The sequence below is a fragment of the Anarhichas minor genome, unplaced genomic scaffold (assembly GCF_050575085.1).
Source record: "Anarhichas minor isolate MPS153535 unplaced genomic scaffold, ASM5057508v1 ptg000042l, whole genome shotgun sequence".
NCBI classification, from domain to species: Eukaryota; Metazoa; Chordata; class Actinopteri; order Perciformes; family Anarhichadidae; genus Anarhichas; species Anarhichas minor.
In genome coordinates, this window is record NW_027466488.1 from 2,147,094 (window position 1) to 2,169,462 (window position 22,369).

Here is a 22,369-nt window from a genome sequence, read left to right on the forward strand (position 1 = left end):
TTCTAGTCTAGTTCCCCCTGTGCTCATATTATTACTGATGATATTATATTACTGAAATTATTTAATAAAATGTTGTCACTATTTCTGACAATGTTATATTGCTATTGTAATGATGATATTATTATTATTATATAAATATATATATATAATATATATATATTTGTATATTTAAGTATTTTTCTTTCAGCCAAAAACTCCCATGCAACCACAACCTCCCCTGTGGTGCTCCGTCCCATCCCTCAATTGGGGCTACTCTGACGGTTCCCTCTGGAGCAGGCAGCATTGGGGGTTTCTCTTAATAGGGATCAAACCCACAATGGGCCAGCCCCCTCCTGAAAGGGTCTGAGGACGACCCAAATCTAGATCAATCAAATATAATAATTGATATGAAAAATGCTAAAAGATAGCTAGTAATTGTAGCAGTCAAACATAACTACAATATTTCCCTTTGAAATGTATTGGAGTGTAAATAAGCATAAAATGTACATTTTTACTGCACATTTTTACTCAAGTGCAGTTATTGATAACATTTTATAACAGTTGACAACAGTTGGCCAGTGATAAGACAGACAAAGACAGACAGGCTGATTGACAGATTGTGTGAGACAGGTGCAGAGAAGCCGTCATGTCTTTAATGTTATCTGCATTCAGGAGAATTCAGAATAGCACACACTTGAGGGTGACAGTCGCATGTCTTTGGATTCATGTGAATCCAAAAAACAGATGACACAACAACTCTGATGTCTATAATCGGCATGAAACCACAAAACTTTAATACATACATATGCTGTGCAGAGCTCTTAGTGTTTACTTAGACAAACTGAAATCTTTCAGAGAGATCTAAATCCAGTGGAAGAACAGAAGCAGTATCATCTTTTGCTGCGGAAACCTTCATGATCAATTGGTGTTCGGGTGGATCTTGTATCAAATGCAGCTCTGTGCGCAGGAGGACAAGAATAGAAATAGAGTGTTGCTTCAATGCTCACAAGATGTCTTTCTCACCAGCCCTGCAGGAGTGGAGTGGCACAGTCTAAATTCAGATTGCAATGATTAGACATTGTTGGAGTGTGTCTACGATGTGAGTTCATGGACTGCAGCATTTTCTACTCATTTAGATCAAAGTCTAAAATTCGTTGGGCTAGCGGTGTCAGGGGTGGATATTGTCAGTGAGCAGTCAGAAGGCTACTATTGTTGTCACAGCAAAATGGACCATAAATATGTTTCTGATCTAAGATAATGTACCTACCATGTGTGTGACAAGCACACAAGATACCTTCTTCAAAAGAGCAATAATAATAACAAAGACTTTCTACAGATTTAACTTCAGTGAGAAGTTACTTAAAGCTAAAAGCAAATAGAGTGCAAATAATACAGTCAATACCCATTTCACTGTTTATTCTGATTTATAGGCTTCCTCTTGGAGCCTCGTCCATCACTGTCAAAAGCCAGTTAAATTGAAATGGATAAAATGTCACAATGACTGCGGTACAGTCATTGTCTATGTACATCCTCTCACTTGTTAACAGTTATTGAATATAACAATAGTAGCACAAGTAAAGTATATTGAGATGCCAGCTGCCCAGGCAATGAGCCATATGTCTTTATACAATGTGTGTTTTTGAACGGCAGATATAGAAAGCTAAACTATGTAATATTCAGGCTCATTGTTTTAACAGCTGAAAACAAAGTGACTATTAATGACCTGCAGTATTCAACTGGGAAAAAGACAAATAGCATGACCGATTCATGCAAGTAAAGGTTTTCAAGCTGCACTAATCAATATTTCTATATTAACAATGGTTTTAATGATTATCTGTAATGTGAAATGTGTCACTTGTAGTGCTGAAACCACATGCATCACCCGACTCTGCAGTTCCCATCAGTTCTACGCTGCATTTCAGCTTCTGTCAGCTCGTTGTTTGTTTATTGCCGCATGCAGCAGGCAGCTATTTTCAGCAAAAAAGCTATAAACTCACTATTTACTACCTGCCCAGCAATGCAACAAACAGACAAAGTTGGCAACTAGCTGGTGAACACAGCGGAGCATTCAGCAGCTAATAATGAATTTAAGAAGGAGGAAGTCCACGCAAGGTTATATAATACTTCAAACCAACACAGTTATTAAATGTCAGTTAACACAAAACAAACAGTGGAATGTGTATTTCGGCAACATGCTGTGGAATTGTTTAAGGTGCAAAACTCGAAGGCAACAATGCTGGGTGAATGTCTGCTGAGGAGACAGTGAACACATGGACCAGCTTTTATAGCCTGGAAGGTCCAAGTGAGCTTAATCAAGAGAATGACCCTCAAATATCAGCCAACTGCCTGCCAAGGTTGACAGAGCAGCCTCCAGGACAATGGGAGGGGCGTCACATGAGGCAGATATTTCTCTCAGGAGATGGTGTAGACCAAAACAGAGCAAACAAAAGAGGACTGTTACTGGTCACCAGGTGGCCTGAAACACAACGCCAGTGAATGCTAATGTTGCTCCGTAACTGCTGGATACTGAATTTGTTAACATCAAAATAATGCCATATCAACTTTATAAAGTGCAAAAATGTCTGTGATTTAGATACAACTTATTCTGCCCCCAAATTGCATGGTAATTAATACAATTAAGAGTTGAAATAACAGCTAATTTATTAATTATTCATCTTTTTGATTAATTAGGCAACTTTAAGCAGACAGTATGGGCACAGAATAAGACTGCATCATTTCAGTGTAATCTCATGTACTGAAACATGTTTGCCTGTGTGATTAGAGAGGATTTACCCTCCACTTTCAGCCTTTTCATGATTACTTAAAGCCTCCCATTGAGCTTAATTTCCCCTGTAGCAAACCTCTTATCCACCATTACGTTCTTTTACCTCACATACAGCACGGACAGACATGCACAAAAACAAATAGATCTGTCAGCCTGTTCATTTGCATAGGTCAAAGCATTCAAGTGTGAAATAAAAAGAGGAAAAGATTAAAGTTACATCTGCATCTGCGGGCAATTACATCCTGTCAGCTAACGCGCTCACCTATGGTCTGTCGTCTGGGCATATCGGAGAATGTGCAGTTTAGGACTTGTAGGCATGGCAACGTAGCTACAAAGTCAGATTCACTTTCACAGAAAACAATTAACAGTGACATTTATCCACATGTGAAGCATTTTGGCTGCACGGTGAACACATATTTCTCGCCCACGTGCATTGTTCTGGTAAATCATTTTTTTCCCCGGCTTACAGCATCCTCCCTCTAACACTGTTGTCTTCCTGTTTATTGTGAATGAAGATTAATTTCATTGTTGGCGAGGTTTATGTTTATTTTCAACTGATAAGTATAGCTGCTTGGACTATTCCCAGTTTACCTTTCTGTGTGTTGTCCCGTATGCCCTGCAGGTATTGACAGCTTCCCTTCAGCTACTTGTAGCTCACCTGCAGGAGAGAGAACAGAGAAAACCTCCTCTCTGGATCCTGAGGGGTGTTATTCTCACTTCTGACAAGCTGCTTCTTTTTGCCATGAGGTATTACAAACTCAGCTGATTCCCCTGATCACACCAAGACTTCTGCCAGGAATATGTTCCTCAATGTTTTATGTCTCAATGTCGAGTGCAGAAAATAATGACATGATAGGTTGCCTCTCAGAGCCTCCTCCCACAAGAGACGAAAATATGAGTTATAGAAGTAGAGAGGGAGAGAGAGAGATGTTGACGTTGATTTGATCTCAAGGAATTGTTCAAGATATTTGGAAATATGCTTATTTGCTTTATTGTCGAGATTTAGATGAAAATATCTATACCACTCTCATATCTGTAAACTAAATATGAATTTACCGCCAATAACTAGTTATGTTAGCGCATAAAGACTGGAAACGGGGGACACAGCCCTGCTGCTCTGCACTACAGTATCAGAATTAGCCTGCTATTGAGTCAGGACAGCGACTTTACAAACTGTTGCAAATACTTTTAATATGACCTACTACAAAAATGCTTAGCGTGTAAGTCTAAGGGCGTATAAGGGCAATGTCATGAAAAGGAGCCATACTTTGTGTGGCAGTAGATTAAGGTTTAATCATCGGATGGATCTTGCATTGGATCCCAAAACTACATTTAACATTTAAAAAGTTTAGTTTTACAATCATCCTACCCATTAACAATATTAATTATTAAGTATGTGCGTAGCAGTTAAAAATAAGTAACCTCCTTATTCCTCGCTTGTCATGGTCCCATGTATTTCCAATTTTTTTCATGGTTGATGCCCAGTAAGTATTTGCGTGCAGTAAACTTAAGCTTCACCTGAGCTACATACAGAGTTTATACCCAAATCTCAAGTCCCAAAGGATCTCTTTGCACTTAGTGTAGCAAAGCTAAAAGAACAGGAGAATGCCATTTCCAGACAAATTGCAAGTGTCAATACTGGATTTTGAAAAGCTGATGACACTGCATTGCTGGCTTTAAAAGTTAAATAATACCAATAATGTACGAAAGATGTGGAATATTTCAAGGTTTTTTGAAAAGCAGACACTAAACTGTATTGCCTCATCTGGAGCTTCCTGTTAACATTCAATGAGAGTTGGGAACTTTTGTTTTGAAAAAGAAAAAGAAAATAGCCTCTTCCTAAGTTCCCAGTTAAGGCACAGTTACCTTCTCTGGCTATTATTTTGAAAGAACTAATTCCAGCCCTAGTTTCCTGTTAAGATACAGTGAGAGTTGGACAAATTAATTTTGAAAAACATGCCTCATCCTGAGCTTCCTGTTAAGATGTAGTTTCTTTTATTTTGAAGGGTTGGTGGTGGGGAGGGGGTGATGTGCTTCCAGCATTCACACCAATTAGAACAATTAAAAAAAAACTACTAAAATAAATCTTTTCCTGGACACATTTTCACCCTTTTTTTTTTTTTTTTTTTTTTTTACAGTAAACCTTCTTTTCCCCCACAAATAATACACATTGCCCTTTTGGTCCAAATAGTTTTTTACATCATTTTTCATTTAAAAGACAAAATCTGATACTTCTGTAAGTTTAAAATGAAGAAGCTCTTCACAATAAAACCTCTTTTCTCCATCAAACTGCTCATATGAATAAAATGTTCAGGACAGTTGCTCCAGAAAGTCAGAAGAGGTACTCATTAAAAATCTGTCTTTAATTCTCATATCAAGGCAAATGAAGATACTAGATCTCAAAGGGAAGACAGACTTATTATCACCCCGGCTTCATCAAAATCAGGCCAGCTCTTCTCAGAGGTGTTGCGTGTGACTCATGCTCACACAGCTCCATCACTGTGGGATACGGTTGGAAGTATGTTTTACTGCACATTTACAGGGAATATAATCTCGGCAGTGTACTTTGTGCCAACCTAAAAAATTGATGAAAAACCCTATTTCAAGTCATTTTGTGGCACAAGATGATGTTCTCCATCAACAAGGGTGATAAATGTATGTATGATAATAGAATATTAAGCAAATATACACACAGATTCCCTATCTACAGCCTTTTTAAAGCTGAAAGAAATGTTTGTAGCGAGCACTCACCAATCAGTACGAGAGGTCAACTAAAAGCGTAAGTAATGTGCATGGGAATACTGTTTTGTTGAATTGCTTTCATTCAAAAGTTTGAGCATGCAGAGGCGCTCTTATTGCATATATTAAGACGTGTTAGTGAGGGAGGTCCTTTTGATGAAAGTGGGTTTCCATGTATATTTAATGCCATGGTTTGCCGAGCTCTGCTTGAATGTGGATGGTAATGAGGACTGACATGTTGAAAACAGGCTGTGCCACTCGTCTCCTCCCCAGGTGCACACAACAGTCAGAGCAGAAAGCAGCCCCGTTTCTTTGCTTCTGCCCTTGCATTTGTCATTACAAACTGACACCGCTTCCGTGACTCTATTTTGTAAATGCTTTGTGTGTGTGTGTGTGTGTGTGTGTGCGTGTACATCAGTCTGTATTGCTCAATAAAAGGTAATTTTAACAGCCATATCTATGGTGGCCCTGAGAGTTCAACACACTGCAACTAAAACGCAAATAGAAAAAAAACAAATGCAAATTAAGAAAACATAATCAGCTTGACAAGCTATCAATTAATTTTGTTGCCTTGCAGATATGGAAAAAATACTACCAATGCAGAAACACACTTGGAACACCTCTCAACCATGTTGGAGAATTAGCCAGCAATTTAAGTTTATTTCAGTTTGAACTTTCTGAATGATTGATCTATAGTGTATATAGTGCACATTGAAAAGCCGTTCACACTACTGCATGTCTACATGAAAGGCGATACAGCAGCTCTGCAAACGTGCTGCTCACGCCACACCTCCTGTGCAAGACGCGGTGAAAATCATGAGTAACTACATCATCCACAAACCACAGCAACGACTCGCGTGCATGGGTACCTTCATCAGTTTTAATTGTCACCTGGAAACTCGTTTTATAACTCAGTTCTCTGCAACTTGCAACATTTCTATATTTGGTTGTGTTGTCTGACTTTGCAGTGCGTTCCGTTACGCTGTAGACCGGTGAAGAGGTTTTCTACCTTTGCTTGAGTTTTGTGTATTTGCATGTCTTCTGAAGTTGCAGTGCATTTCCCAGCGCCAACGTACACATTCAAAATGTTTGACATTCAAAAATATATTTGGGATTGATACCAAGTTCAAATTCTTTTAATTTCAATGGTAGGGCAAACCTTTTTGTTAAGATTTGAACAGAAAAAAACACTTGCACTCAGTAGTTTACATCAGTTATTTTACTGTTAGATATTACAAATAATCAAAATATTTAAATGTAGAAAATAATCTATCATTTTCAGATTTATTCCAACATTTTCCCACAACTGTTCCGCTGAATCGCATAGTAAACCTACAAACCTGAGACACTAAATAAAAATAATTACAGCAGGGACAGGTTCAGAGAACTTGCTACACAGTAGCAATTATGAACAAAGTACAAAAACATATTGGACCCATTACATCTTTTAAGTCAACGAAAATCTGACCGTACTATATTTACCACAAAATATACCTAATATACTACCTTGTCAAATCTGCAAAATATCCGCCAACTATGGCTGATCCTGTAGGCAAAATAAAATGTTTAACATTTACGATGTGATGTCGACTCGGCTCATCAGAGGACATCGTGTTCAACAATGCACTGCTCTTCTGTCAGACTCCTAATTCTTATCCTTTCACACACATGTGCACACAAAAAAAACCAACTTCATCTATTCAGTCCAGTGTTAAGGAGTTGCTAAAGAGCACGTTTGTGATGAACCATTTCTGTCCAGTGCATTTCTGCAGAGCCAGTTGGTAGCCAAACTCATTGTCGCTGCTCACTACAAGCTCTAGACATCTCTTTGATTTCCTGTTCTGAATGGATCCTCCCTGAAAAGATAAAAGCAGGATGGTGAAAATTGTGCGGGCCTCGAGAGAACAATTTTTGTGCACAATATAACTTTCCTTCTTTAAACCCACACTACTGTGAATGGATATGGATGTGTGCTGCTGAAGCGCCCTGAGCACTGAGCATTTTGGCTGAATCACACTACCGTCCTCATTGGGCCCACCAGATAGCATCAACAAGGTTTCAAGGCAAAAACAACATTGCAATTGCCAGTGTTGTCATTAGCGTTCTTCCTAGCAAGGGCCAAGTTTTTTCAAGACTACACCGCAGAAAAGAGGAAAGCCAGACACAAAAATCCAAACAGACAAAATCATCTGGTATTGAGGTGGAAGATAAATTGAAACAGAGGCATGCAGGACATGACAATTTCAGTTCTAAAGCCGTTACGATATTGTTTAAATCTTTCAAAATGTACAAACTTTATTGTATCAGCTATTGCCAGAGTCTGAATAGAGCGAGCACATTAGCTCTGCAGAAATATTCCAGCATGCCCCGACGAGTGAGGCAGAATTATCTCATTATGGTGTCAGGGCAGACCAAGGGCAAGCGACTGAAGAGGAGACTTTCAACAGTCAATACAGTGTGGAGAGCTGCGAGGAGAGCGCCAGGATTTCCAATGCTGAGGGATTTGGGAGGAAAAAGACCTTAAGATTGGACAGGTTGTACAGACTGAACCAAATTACTCTTTGGCCTGAGTTTGGCCCGTCTGTGAGGTCCAAGAGACATTTTATTTTATAGATAACAGATGGTAATAACTGCTGAAAGTGGGCATTTATGGACCAATATGTAGTGGTGTCCTGAGCCAGCCCATAAAAGCAGTGAACCAGTGAATCAAGGATTTTTTTTAACTTAATGAATCAGCTACAAAAGCCAGATTTGTTTCAGACCCCCGCTCTAGGTTACACCAGCTTCAGCTGTGAACTGCAGAGATTATTAAATTATTACACTCGATGATGTTTTAACATTTGAACAATCTCCATGACAACTGAGCTGAGCTGAACTCCAAACTCCAGCTGAAAGCTTTGGAAACAACATTTAACATTATTTTTGCTTAACTGCTGTTTGCAGGATCTACAATTTACCTTTGAGCTCAACCATTATGTAAAAGAACATGAAAAAGAACACAATATATTTATTTTTATTTCTGCCTTTTAGGTTTTAAGTTTAGAGCAGAAATTAGGAAATAGTTTTACACAATTTAAAAAAAACATTATTTCAACAGTTTGACGCAGACACATGCTCCACAGCCAAGTCTTCCAAGGCTGGATCAGATCTTGGCAGTGTGCACTGCAAAAGAGTGCTTTAGCCCAGAAACACCTTAAACCACCTGTTTAAACCCTATTTAGAAATGGCCTCAAACTCTTGGTTGGTGCGTCCTTGGTTATGAGGGCTCTCGGGTGCTTTGTATACCTCAGCATACCTGCTTGCAGATTTAATTGTTACAGTTGTCTTATAGTAACTATTTGTTTTGATATTCAGGTAAGAAACCTATATCAAAAAATGTCGACCTTTAGGAATAATTAAAGCTTTGACCAGCCTGTTTTTTTTCCACTGATGGTGTTACGGCCTGAGTGACCAACAGTAGTAAAAATAAATACTAGTATATATACTACAGCAGACAAAACCAGGTAACATCTTAGTCTTATGCAACAATATATTTCAAATACAGAATGAATATACAGGCCAGGTGTTGGCTGCAGAATCCCATAGGCTGCATTCGGGCCGAATAATTAGGCTCAATTGTCATTCAGTTTCACTTTAACTCGATCTTAGATATGTGCACAGATTTGAGTTTGACAGTCTATAGCTTCTGTACCTCAGTTAAGTCTGATACCAGGTGAGCAGTGTTTTCTTCTCTAACTTGAATTCGGTCGAACATTTTAACCATGTTAGCTGATTTCTTTGTCGGCCAGGACAATTCACATATCGGTTCTGTGGACTTCATTTTTTAGACAACGATGCAGCGGTAGAAGTTGCTAAGAGCAGTTTATTTCAATCCATGGATGTAGCAATTTTTCTGGCTCTTTCACAGAGGGATGACGATTCCATTCTTAATCCTGCCTAATAAGCTCTGATTGGCCGATTGTTTGTTTCTCAAACCTGCTGAAACAGCAGTCCATCAACACAACACCGGACCTATTTGAATGTCTGAACAAATCAAAGATGTGGGTGGTGATTCAGAGGCCTGGAGCGAGGCCAAACTCAAACCCAGAATCCCTGCATACATGGAACGTAACTGATAGAAGAAGCTGCTGGGTTTCACTCAGCCAAGTTCTCTACATGACAGGAGGGAGGGGGCCGATGAATGTATATGTGAGCAAATAGCATGTGGGGAGGTTGTTATTTGATTTAGGGTCCTATGGTTTGCTAGGGATTTAATTATATGCTATATACAGAACAATCTGTATTTGTTACAGAAAAATATAAATGTATCACCCACACATACCCTCAAAACACACAAGCAGGACAAACCATACAGTCCCACCCACTGAACATGTGCTTGCTTTATTAGTCAGCCCCTACCAATATGACAAATCTATACATGCAAGCACATATTTCATTTCTCTCCCAAATCAAGGCTTATCAAGATCACTTTGTCTTGGATAATGAGAGGTTTTTACAGTGGATGGAGGAAGTGAAGTAATTTTGCAAATTTCACTTAGAAAATATTAAGAATATCTTCACTTAATCCGGTTTTGTGCAACATTTGAATGAAAAAAACAAAAAAGTGTCTCATATTTGTAGTGTCCCGTTCCCCAAAGTTGCTATGGCTGCATCAGGAAATCAATTTCAGCTTGAGCTTGACACTTTGCACATAAACTGTCAATAATTGATGCCATATTTCAGGGACTTGATCTCCAGTTTTGCTGACATGTCCCCATCCTGCGTACTAAATATTGCAAAGTTCACTAAAATAACCACTTAAAGTTCAGTGTGAGGATATGTGATGTATGAGCTCAAGCATTATAAAAACTTCTCCCACTTTCACACCGACATGCTGTAAAACCAAACACATGCACTTGTAGCAGCAGTCCAGCAGCGACATAGTCATAAAAATGATTTTACTGGTTATAACAAGCATCTTAATATGAAGCATATTTGGGATTCTATGCATATTTGACTGAAAGAGGAATAAATGCTATAATTAACACTGCACTGACAGCATGGCAGACAACAATATGAGATCTAAATCAAATCAAAGCATGCAGTAAATCCAATTCACCCGCTGTCATGGGGCATTTTGTGAGGTGGCTGCTTGTTCTGTTAAAACACATTTTGCAAGCACAGCTAATGAAGGACGACAATCATTAAGTTTCAATGACTGTTCATGTGTAAATGAGTTAGAGAGCTGAGGCATCAAACAGTAAATTAAACCACTTGCATGATTAAACGCTACCTCCACAGTTGTTTTTTTCCTGTCACGTCCAACAAATGACCTTAACTGAGGCTGAGTATGAACAGAAAGCTGCACGTTAACCTTGTGTCTTCTGACCATGTGTGAAGGCTGTATTAAGGGGTGTCACCTGAGTGAAGAGCCAGTGGAGCTTCATGCGTTTGGCGGTGGCATAGCTGCACTCGATGAGGCGCGGCCTGCTGTTCACGTCCACCAGGCACTTGTTGTCGTCATCGTCAACTGTTGGACTGAGGAGCCCGATGTGGAGCTGCTGAGTACTGGTGTAGTACACATTCTGCAAGGAACAGCACATCCTGCTACAAACAAACTGCTAAGTGCCGTACTGTAGGCTGAGACTGCTGTGGTTGACATTTCGATAATGGTCCCTGCAGAGCTGTATACGACCATACAGGTAATAAACTATGCAGCAAATGAGGATTGCATTTGGGTTGTCTTTGGGTAGGAAAGAGACATTTATATAGACTAAATATGCATATTTATACAGTTATCCTGAATGAATGGAGGACAAGAAAAAGCCAAGCACACAAAAGAAGCTCATTATTAATTCAGTAATGGTGAAAAAACCCGAATAATTGTGCCCCTCTCTTGCTCATATTTAGCTGACAAAAACGGAAAATCATTTTCAGGAATTTGGCAGGAGAAGAATTTTCTGTATTCAAAAAGAGAAAAAAAAAAGGCTTTGCAGAATGAGCATGAGAGAGGGAAGAGAGAGGGAATCTGTGGATTGTATTTACAGATAGAGCAGTGCTCAGAGTCTGTTGGCGTAACGCTGGCTTTAGTTTGTTGTAGTGCACGCAGAGTGACAAACTAGAGGTCGTGAAAAAACAAGGATGGACTGCATGAGATTGCTAAATTGTGCATCTTACAGAGGTGGAAAGTAAACTGAATATACTCCAGGGCTGCAATTAAATGATTTTGAGATACTTCTACGAAGTAAACACTACAGATTAACAGCTATTGAAGGAGTTCGATTCATATCGGAGCAGACAAACAGGGACTTATGTCTGTAGAAGTCTATATATTTCCTTAGCTTGTCTCTGACCTTGAACACCTTGATTAGCTCTCAAAGCACCCCAAGATATGTTCTTTTATAAAAATTTTTTTAAAAGAATCAGGGTCATGTTTGCTTATTCTGCTGCTTGTCTGATTTTCACTCTTATCCTTCTCTTAGTCTTATCTCATATCGCCCAAACAGCCTCCTGCCTCCTTCACACCAGACGTTAAACAGTCTGACGAGTGTGAATTTTTTATTTGTGCTGCTCATTTTGGGAGCCGCGCAGACTGCCAGGCCGCATGTGGCTGTGCTTTCTATTGTTGCCGCGCTTAAGTCGGTATATTTTATTACCGCTTGAGCTGAAGTGTTGTACTGTATGTTTGCTGACAACATGCTCTTGTAAAGTCAGTCACGTGTTGGATTGTAAGCTTTGGAATACGCTTTCCTTTCATGTGTCGCTGTGCAATTTTCTTTCAGCACGTTGATGTACTGCATTTACAGCAGCATCTGGGATACAATGATACAACTCTCCCAAAGCAACTCAGTGACATTTTGAATGACTACAGCAGACATTCGCTAAGTACATGTGTCATTCTAGAGGCAATCCGGGGTCTAATTCCTCTCCATGATGTAAGGCTGAAACATAAAAATAGAGCAGACTAGATTTGTCTTGCAGAGGAGATCCCTAATCTCATTAGGAATGCTGGTGCTACTCCAATCCATTGTTTGAAATGCCTGGATTTATGAGAGATGTATAGCATATAACAGATTTATAATTAGCAAGTTTTAAAGTTATCTAGGTCTCCGACTGTAGAAGTTGAGTTTTTAAAGGAAAAAGTGTTGCTGAGATTCCACAAGATTATACAGATTTCTCATGAATCCGATTTAATTTGCACTGTGGTGAAAACATCAATACCAGGTGTAATGAGTGTGAAACTTCTGAGGGATAATGTAAGTCAAGCCTCACACTATAAGACAAGTTTACAAGTGTCACGGCAAGGTTAAACAATCTCTAAAAACAATCTTCTCAGACATAATGGGATGGAGGAATCGATTGGAGCTGGAGACGCTGGAGAAGGTAAATGATCAAGCTGTGCTAACATTTGTAGACACTTACTGCCTATTATTTTGGGCTGGGATAATGTCCTGAACAAGTAGTCCAGGGATACGGTTTTCAAGACAGTGACTGATGAAAAACAGAAGCAAGCGGTTGAAATGATCCTGAAGTCTATCAAAGATGTAAGAAAGCTGGAGACAGTGATGCATGTTCAGGTATAATCTAACTTAATAAAAAAAACAAAAACAGGATTTTACATTGTGTTTTGTCAATAACGTGGCATTTTACTCTGAGCTGGACTCAGTTAGGACATGCCAGCCCTAAATGGAGGTGTATGAAAACTGGAGTTTAATATATAACATAGGAGTGTTTCTGTAAAGGGCAAAATAGAAAACCTGATCCTGTTTTATGAGGTAAAGCTTCTGAGTTTGACCCAATCTGAAAGCAGAAGAAGGTTATTTTTCTTCAAAATGAAACGGGTTTTATTGAGTAAGAAAATCCCGAGATGGAAATAAAATATAGAGGTGGTATATTAAATCGTTATGCTGCCCGTTGCTTAAAACAGTGGTGCGGAGATAGAGGGCTCTAACCTGAGGTGTCATCCCGTGACAGAGATACAAGATGGGGACATTGTCATTGTCGGGCCCCTGGTCCAGACACAGATCATTCTTCAGAGAGTTTTTCAACTGGAAGACAAAGAAAATCACATACAGTCACAAACACAGATAAATAAACAAAGAAACAAAATATATGAATTGTCTCGGGGTAAAATCAATGATATGACAGTGTTTGCATGAACAAACTAACCCAGACATTATTCATAATCAGGTCAGTATTGCTACTATGAATAATGGTTTCTAACTTTGAGCACCAGTGAGAGCTTCAATTTAAGTCCATCACAGCTGGAACATGTTGCATGACTCCTCTCCTGCAGACTTTATTCAATAAAGAGGACTTCTTTCAAAGGACTCGGTTTCTGTTTGTAACTGCTCTCAAAACAGGATATATTGAGAACAAATGAGACATTTCAGATGTGTTAAAGGCCCTGAAACCTTTTTTTTTTTTTTTCTCAATCTGCTTCTTACTATAAATGATGAGGTCCTATACATGAACACACTTTCTGCTAAAGTCGTGACAGTTTGGGATATTTCACAAGATAGACCCACCCACACAATCCTGACGAAGCAGATTAGCTGAGTTTTTGATTCTTTAACTCTTACTAAATAATAAGATTTTGTTTTCTTTTCTTGTTAAATTAATTATTCATGAACATTTAATGTTTTAAGATTTAACAAGAAAGATTTCTTCAGGGGCTTTAAGACTGTTAAATTAGTTAGTTAACCATAAGTTCTGAGAGATGAAAGATTCATACTTTGAGTTTATACTATATACTGTGTTTAAAGAATACAGAATGTGTTGCTTTCAATAGAAAGATGGATGTTCAACCTTTTTACCCATTGATGGGTTAATCCATTGTTAAGGATACTAAGATTATCTTGAGAAGATGTCTGTAATATTATGTATTTTTGTATTCATGGTCATCTATCATGAGTTCATGCAGTATTTTCTGTTAAAACATGTGATATTGTCTTGAATGCTTAGTATTGATGGTGATCTTTAAGTCACATGATTCAATGTTTCATAAGGAAACTGACAACAACCTTAGACACCGTCCTGATGAAGAACAAAAAAGCTGGAAATGTTTTGTGAGGCGAATAAAACATTGTGTACTAGACTATGAATAATGTTAACAGATAATTCCTTTGTGGTGTCCAGCTCACAGATAAACCCATATATACCACAACACAGTGAGAGTGAGGAAGCAGCATCTACAACCTGCTCTCTTCAACTCTGCAGTACATTATTTCCTCTACAGGGGAAACTATAATTCCAACATAAAGCACAGCCTGCTGCGGTGCCGTGCTTGATATCCTTGATATGGAAATGTATTCACATGGTTGAATGAGTTTGGACAGGTGTTTCAAAACAAAAAAGCGAAAAGAATGTGTGTCTAATACCAGCGTCCGCCTGGTATATTCTCTGAGTTTCACATAAAGAGAATATAAATATTAAAGGCTATTTAGAGAAAATACAGAAGAAGCCTGAGCCGGTTGAAAACGTGAATAAACACTGAATCCTCTTAAATTCAGTTTTGCTTTATGAAAATGTAAATCTGAAGCGTTACGCTTGATGAACTTGACTCAGACTTTGAGGCCCAGAGGGTTATCCATGCGCATCATGACAAAGGTCTGCCTGATTGTGAGTTACAAACTGCTCCGCAGGGAGCTCCAGGGATAGTGGTTTTGCGTGGGGAGTGAATTAGGTAAAAATGTGAGATCAGACAAACACAGCTATGGGAAGATTCAGCTCCCCATTGGTTCAGGAGATATCTACTTCTATCTAATGATCAGTAAAATCCACAGGCAGCTCAGGTCTACCAGTGGAGATATAGTAAATATGCAACAGAGACACCTGTGGGGACAACATCAGCTTAAAGTAGAATGGCATTAAGAGCATCTTTAGTTTCTGTAATGTGTGATGTGTGTCTGACTGAGACGTGATATCCTTCAGAATCGATTGCACTGCTCTATGTGGGCATGGCTCAGCGAATACGGAGCCATACAGAGCTGCAGAGGGAAGTTGGCCTCCACCTGCACCTCGTTTCATCCACATTTTTAGATCAGGAGGAGGAAGACAGAGATATGAATAAATTAGATCTCAAAACATTCCTCGGAAATGTCAAAGTTTTTGCACGAAAAAAAAAAAAGAGGCTTGGCATGTAACGACTCTTCAAACCACCACGACTGACTTAGCCATCAAATGCATGTCGCAAATATAGAATAATGAGGTAAACTTACTCGAGGAAATGAATGTAATGAGGCCGGCCTATTTCCTCGCCATATTCATGCACCATTTGTCAGTTTGTAATAAAAAAAATCCTCCATACAACATAGAAAGCAGTGCCATAATATTGCGGGCTGTGTGTCACTGTGTATTAGGGTTCACCACAGTGATGTGAGGTGGGAGGACAGTGGAAATAAAGCTGTTTGAGAACAACTAGGAATGGGCAAAAAGAAACACTGCCAACCCCCATTGGCTGTCACTTTTTCGAGCGTCTCTCACTAATAAAATTCAGCTGCAAAGCCCTCAAGTGGGAAATACTACATCTATATTTAAATGAATCCATATGTGTCTATTTTCATTACAGTAAGCTAAGAGAAAAGTATTACTCTAACTTCTGAATTGAGAAGGAAAGAGTGAAAGTTGCTGCAGCAAACCTCCTCTTTGTGTGAACTGTTTGTGCTCCTGACAGCAGCCATCCGGATCCCAACACAAGGGATTAAAATGATTTGCTCAGGCACGGTTTAGACTTGTTTTGGCTTTTGCAGACGCTGGATTGCATTTGGGATGAAGAGGCAGGCGGCTTACTACTCCATATGCGATGGTGTCACTGTACATCCTCATCTCAGGGTAGATGTTGACCAGGTACCATCGGAAGGTTTTACACTGCAGCCTCTTCCTCAGTGCCTTCCTCTCAGAGATATCGCCAATATCAATGCCCGGGTCCTGGTTCAAGCAAACACACACACACACACACACACAAAGACACACGGAGAGAATCACACAGATGCACACAAAGCATACAATTGATTAACTTTAGCTAGTGGAGAAGCAAATCAGTAAATGGGCCATCGAGAATCATTGTGCAGCCGTTTGTTGTGGATTTGAAAAGCTTCTGCAGGGTTTTGATTTTTTCCTGGTCCGATTTAAAAAAACAACAGCCGAACTATTCCAGTGTTGCACTTTTTCCCTCCACTACATTTATCTGATGACTATAGTTACTGGTTAGGTTTCAGATTAATATTGTACATAGAAAAACATGCATATAATCTTAAAGAATACGATACATTGTTTAGATTAAAACATCCCATCTAAACTTTTCAAATAATTTCACATGCACAACTGTTTGAGGCCGAAAGAGGAAAAAAAAAAAATGAGAGTATAATTTCAGATTTGTGTATCAGAACTTATTTTCACCATCTCACAAGCCCTCGGATTCATCTTGGGACCCTTTGGAGGGGCCTAACAACGGGCTCAGAAACTAAACTACCCATAGAAATAGAATGAGAGTAGTGTGAACATTCCCATTTACATCAGCATTGCCGGATGTTCAAAGTGGCAGCCATTTTGATGTTTACCGTTGCCATTGCAGCGGGCTGACTTCTTTAAAAGCCTTAATTGCGGAAAGTCACGGACTCCCCGAGGACCATAAATGCAGTGGAGTAGTATGAAGCATGGAGAGACGTGTTTTGGGCACTACCTCCGTTGCTTCTCTGCTAGAGAGGAATTTGTAACACACCAGGACACACACATATTGATAACTGCATGTGATTGTAAGCCCAGGCTACATGATGAGCGTCAACAAGAGACAGAAAAAAGGAAAACGCTGGGCTTAGTGTGGAAGGCAGGCCAAAAGGGAGATCTCAAACTATAGTGAGTGTAAAACACTTCACGGGCCGCTGACTTTTGTTGTCAGCACAACAACTGACAACAATCGTCATTTTGTTTTGAACTAGTCAAATGACCAGAGCAAGCAGTTCAATGTCCCTTCTACTCTCATTCTATTTCTATGAAACTACCGAACTGTATGTAAAGTGACAACAGTAAAATGCTTCTAACACATTGATGCACCAGCGTACTCCACTAACATCATACTGTATATTATGTATCAGTCAGAGGGGCACATTTTACCCAAAATGAGTAATTGTGCTTTTGATACTTCAAGTACATTTAGCTCCGAATGTACTTCTACTTGAGTAGGAAATGCAATGCAGAATTTTGAAAAGCGGGTACTTTGACCTAAGTTAAGGATTTGAGTACTTTTTCCACCAATGCATGTTATCATCTACCCCATGTTGAACGCTGAATCATCATCAACATCACGGATGCCTCTTTCGTAACTCAAAAGCTAAAGTGGGAGCAAATGTTGCTGATTTGGCTTTCTGGTACTCCAAAGAAAAAGTGTACTCAGATGGACTTCATCTGAGCACGGTGTTGACTTTTACACTCTCGGAGGTAAATTAACACTGACAATTTAGCAGTGAAGTTAATTCAGTGGGTTAAAGCTGGGGCTAAATTTCATGCTTCTTGAGTACAGACTCTGTTAAATGCCTCATTATTGACTGAATGAATTGCCTGCAGATGTTCATCTATTCATAACGTGGATTTACATATTCAAACAGATTATGCAGGAGAAGAAAAAAAGCTTCAGTGAGCAAACATTTGACTTAGCCTTTGAGGGATGCAACTTTAACGTAAAATGACAAAGTATGGTTATTTACTTTAATTTACTGAATCCAGTTCAAGATTAAATGAAAATCTGTCTCACGAAACACAGATATATAACACTAATACAACCGTAAAAACACAAGGCAGCGTGCAGCATATACGTTTTGTATCAGTTAGACTCATGCAAACTGTGAGACATTTTGTACTTTATTTGTTGACACTGCAGATGTCTTTATTCAACATCTCAAATAACACAAGGCCTCAATTAAAAAGATTTAAAAGAATGAAGTAATTGTTGAAAAATACATAATTTAATAAAATGAATTACGTACATTTTCTTTTTTCTCTGTATTATTTATAATTTTGCTACCAAGTCACAGCTGTAATCCAGATCCTTTAATTCATCTTTTAAAATGTTATTGTCGTCCTTTGTATCGAATTTTCTAACTGCTGATGTCTCCATTTAGAACATTTTATTAAATCACATTACGTATTAATATATTCTGTGGCACGTATTTAATTGAGGAATTTCTGTATGTATCACGAAATAATTTATATTGAGCCTTCTGGAGGTGTCAGGGGCCTGATTCAACTAAACATCTGTGATGGCAGGAGAGCAGCTGATAACAGATGACACTCAACCCCCTGACATTTAGATTAGGCGGCTGCAGAATGGAGCTGCCTGTTGGTGCCATATATTTATCATCTGTATTCATATTTGTGGGTTTGTGCATTCTTTTTTAACATCTGACTTGGACTTCTGTGTGAATGCTACCTTTGGATAATGATGCAAAAGGCAGCAAACACCAAATCCTGTGTCTAGGTGATATAAAAAACCTACTCTGCCTTCTGTCAATTAAGCCTGCAGCCAGTTTATGGCTGACATCTGACATTTGAAAAATGGGACACATGTACATACTGAGGATTGTGTTCATGCAGTTCAGCACATACGATTGTACCTCAGCTGACAATAAAACTGCAAAGCTGAAAGAACATCATGATGAGGACAGCTAAAGATGGATTTCTGCTTTACAAAACAAACGTTCAGCACTTTGAGGGTACATTTTGCTCTTCAGTTACACAGATGAAGTCGTGTGGTTTCGGTTTTGACCTCTTGTCAACAAAAAAAAAAAATCACACTTTTTAGCAACAGATTGATTTAATGTAATAAACTGACTTTTACCCAGATTTTATGTCCCTGCACATCCAATCATGTCCTACTCTCATAAGGCCCTGCAGTAAAAAAGGTCCTTTAGTAGCGACCACAGCTCAGAATTCATTAATACAGATAAACTGAGGGAATCTGTTAGTGGCCTCGTGGTTAAGATGCATGCCACATTACATCACCGTCTCCCTCTCCATTTCCTGTCACCATATCTACTGCAACCCATCTAGTCGAGGCCAAAAGGCAAAAACATTTCTGCAAAAAAAATTTCGAATGGAAATGAGCTGCTGATTATACATCAGAGTCCCGCAAATGAAAAGAAAATACAACTGCTGAGTGATTGTACTGCAAATGCTAGTGTTTCTTTGTATGAATGAAAATTTCATCAGAAATTCACACGTTAGAGTTAAAAAAAATACACAAATACAGTCACATATTTCTAAAACAGAAACACTATGATAATAACACCTTTGTGTTGTAGATGACTACACACAGATAAAAGCTGTATTGTGACAACAATGTGCTACAATGTGGAACTCAACAAACTTAATACATAAGATATGTCACTTGCACTAATTAGAAAAACAACATGAGTAACTCACCTCCATGGGAATATTCCAGGCCATGTAGACGTGGCTTTTAAACTCATCCATCCACACTTCTGCAACTCTCAGGGCGTTTCGCCGCACGTGAGACGTCAGATCGTCCGTGTAGGGTTTATGAGCACGCTCTATGTGGGCGATGCGAGCACAAGGCAGAACCTCAACACTGCCGCCACACTGCCAAACCTGGTTTCAGACATTACAAATACAAAGAAAGGAGAATGTTGTCATTCATCTACTAGCAATGAGTCTGCTTCAGGAAATCAAAAAGTCACATTACATACACACACAGAGACTTAAAAACAGACTGAGGTTTGAGAGCATTTAGGAGGGCCACGATGGCATCACTTCTAGGCGGCTTAAAGCACGTTTTGGCCAACAAGCGGAGGCCCTTCATTATCACCTCTGCAGCCTACTGTATCCTTGACTGTGAGGAGGGAGTCCCTGTAGTGGGAAACGTTAATGTCCCAGTGCACAGGAGGAGCAGACAGAGTGCATAAAAGCCAGTGGCACTGGCTTTTAGGCACCTCATATAATGAAGACCTCTGGGAGGATCTAGATCCTGGTGCAGGGATCTCTGCAAGCTCTTCCTGAATGTAATACATCTATCCAACAAATGGTGAGAATAAAAGACTCTCATGACGACTCAATACAAAATTTAGAAAATGTATTTTGTGTGCATGCGATGACACTTTTTTTTTGTGGCATCATAAGATGTGTAATGTTCTCTTATGTATTCTTTAACAGGCCTAATTGCCCATATCAGTTATTAACATTTCAAATTATTGTGTCATCTTTTGATTAACAGTAATGCATCAAAAAGGATGTGAATTTCTGAGTTACAAAAACTTTGAAGAGAACTATTTGAGAAAGCTCGAAGGGAAATGAATTACGAAATGAATTAGGCCGCACAATGCTGCTGATTAGTATCTGAAGGATTTGAATGGTATCGCAAAGCAATTCAAAGACTCAGCAGAAGCAATGGAGATGTGCTCCTCTATTTACATGCTCTCATTTGTATGGGGTCATCAAAGGAGATGTCACTACCAGAGTCTGTGGAGGATCCTCAGAAACCACTTCAATGTGCTGAGCTTAACATTAGTCCGGGACACCCGGAGTTTCAGTATGAATAAGGTTAAAATCATCCGACTGTGCTGCTCTGTGAGGATCATCTTGTGCAGCTGACATCCTACGTGTTTAAGCAAAAAGTGCCATTTCCATCAAAGAACCTGCTGCCAAAGAACATATACAGTGTTTGGTGCAGATGAGCATCATTAAGGATGATGCGACATGTGGATGTGATCGGTACACTAACACTTTCTGTGGCCACTGAACTGTCAGTCAAGCAGATGTGGCCATAACATGTTGGTGTTTTGTCACTGATAGTTATTCAAGGGAAACTTGCCTTTTCAGTGTTTTTATTAAATATTCTATAGATTTAAAAATCATATTCAAAAAGGTGTTTTTCAGGTTCTTTTGCAACAGTAAACCCTGACCCTGCTGGAGGTCCCACATTTAGAATACATAGCTGGTAATTAGCAGAGCATTATGAACATAATGATCTAACGCGCTATGTATTTACACACATACACCTTGTTAACAGGCTGCAGGACAAGGCTGAACATGTGCAGTATTTCTACAGTGAGATTTCTCTGGGAGGCCATTGATTAAAATCCATCCATATAAAAACCCGGACTGTGAAGCTCTATGATGAACATCATGTATAATTAATTTTCCCAATTTTAATACGGACAAAGAATTGAGCTCGTCATCTCAGTCTGGGTAGATATTATGTAAGTAATGTTGAATTAAAGGCTCATGTGGTATTTAAATTCAATAGAAACTAGTTAGTTGTGGCAGCTGCGGTGGAGTCCTGGCGTCACACTGAAACTCCAGATTGCTGACTGATGATATTCTTGTTTGTGTGCCGTTTCCAAAAGCAGATCAATTACATCATTTTACCCACAGTTGAAAAATATTGTTACAGCAATTACAACAAAGACACCTCAAGTCCAGCCATGCTAACATACAGATCAGCACACTGATCCGACCAAATAGTTCCTGGTTGCAACAGTAGTTGATGCTGAGGACTTTATTTTTAGTTATTTAGTCAATTAACAGAATATTAACCGCCAACTATTTTGATAATTGACTAACAATATGATTCATTTGTCAAGTAAAAATGTCCAAAATATTGTTGGTTTAAGCTTCTGAGGATTTACTCAGTGAGATATTTAAGTCTTGACCAAAGTGGTGGACCAACCCACATTGCCATTCCTGAAGCGGCGCTGCCAGCTTGGAAAAAAATCTAAAAAAATCTGCTGCGGTCTTATCCCTCCGAACCCGACCAAACACACGACTTTGAAGATTTGTTCAAGCTGAAAAGAGCGCAGTGAAACATTGGAACAATAGTGCCATCACTTTCTAAATGCCACAGTCAATTACAGCTTGTATGCAACATTAGCCCCC

General features: G+C 39.1%; 1 protein-coding gene across 1 annotated transcript in view; it reads right to left on the reverse strand.

Annotated features, from left to right (window-relative positions):
- Positions 1-7,203: 7,203 nt before the first annotated feature.
- galnt18b (UDP-N-acetyl-alpha-D-galactosamine:polypeptide N-acetylgalactosaminyltransferase 18b) overlaps positions 7,204-22,369 on the reverse strand; it is a 67,133-nt gene continuing 51,967 nt past the window's right edge. The window contains exons 7-11 of the mRNA XM_076109751.1: positions 19,901-20,086; positions 16,274-16,411; positions 13,435-13,530; positions 10,903-11,067; positions 7,204-7,359 (exon numbers count right to left, since the gene is read on the reverse strand). Of these exons, the coding sequence (XP_075965866.1) occupies positions 7,204-7,359; positions 10,903-11,067; positions 13,435-13,530; positions 16,274-16,411; positions 19,901-20,086 (741 nt within the window). The remainder of the gene's footprint in view (positions 7,360-10,902; positions 11,068-13,434; positions 13,531-16,273; positions 16,412-19,900; positions 20,087-22,369) is intronic.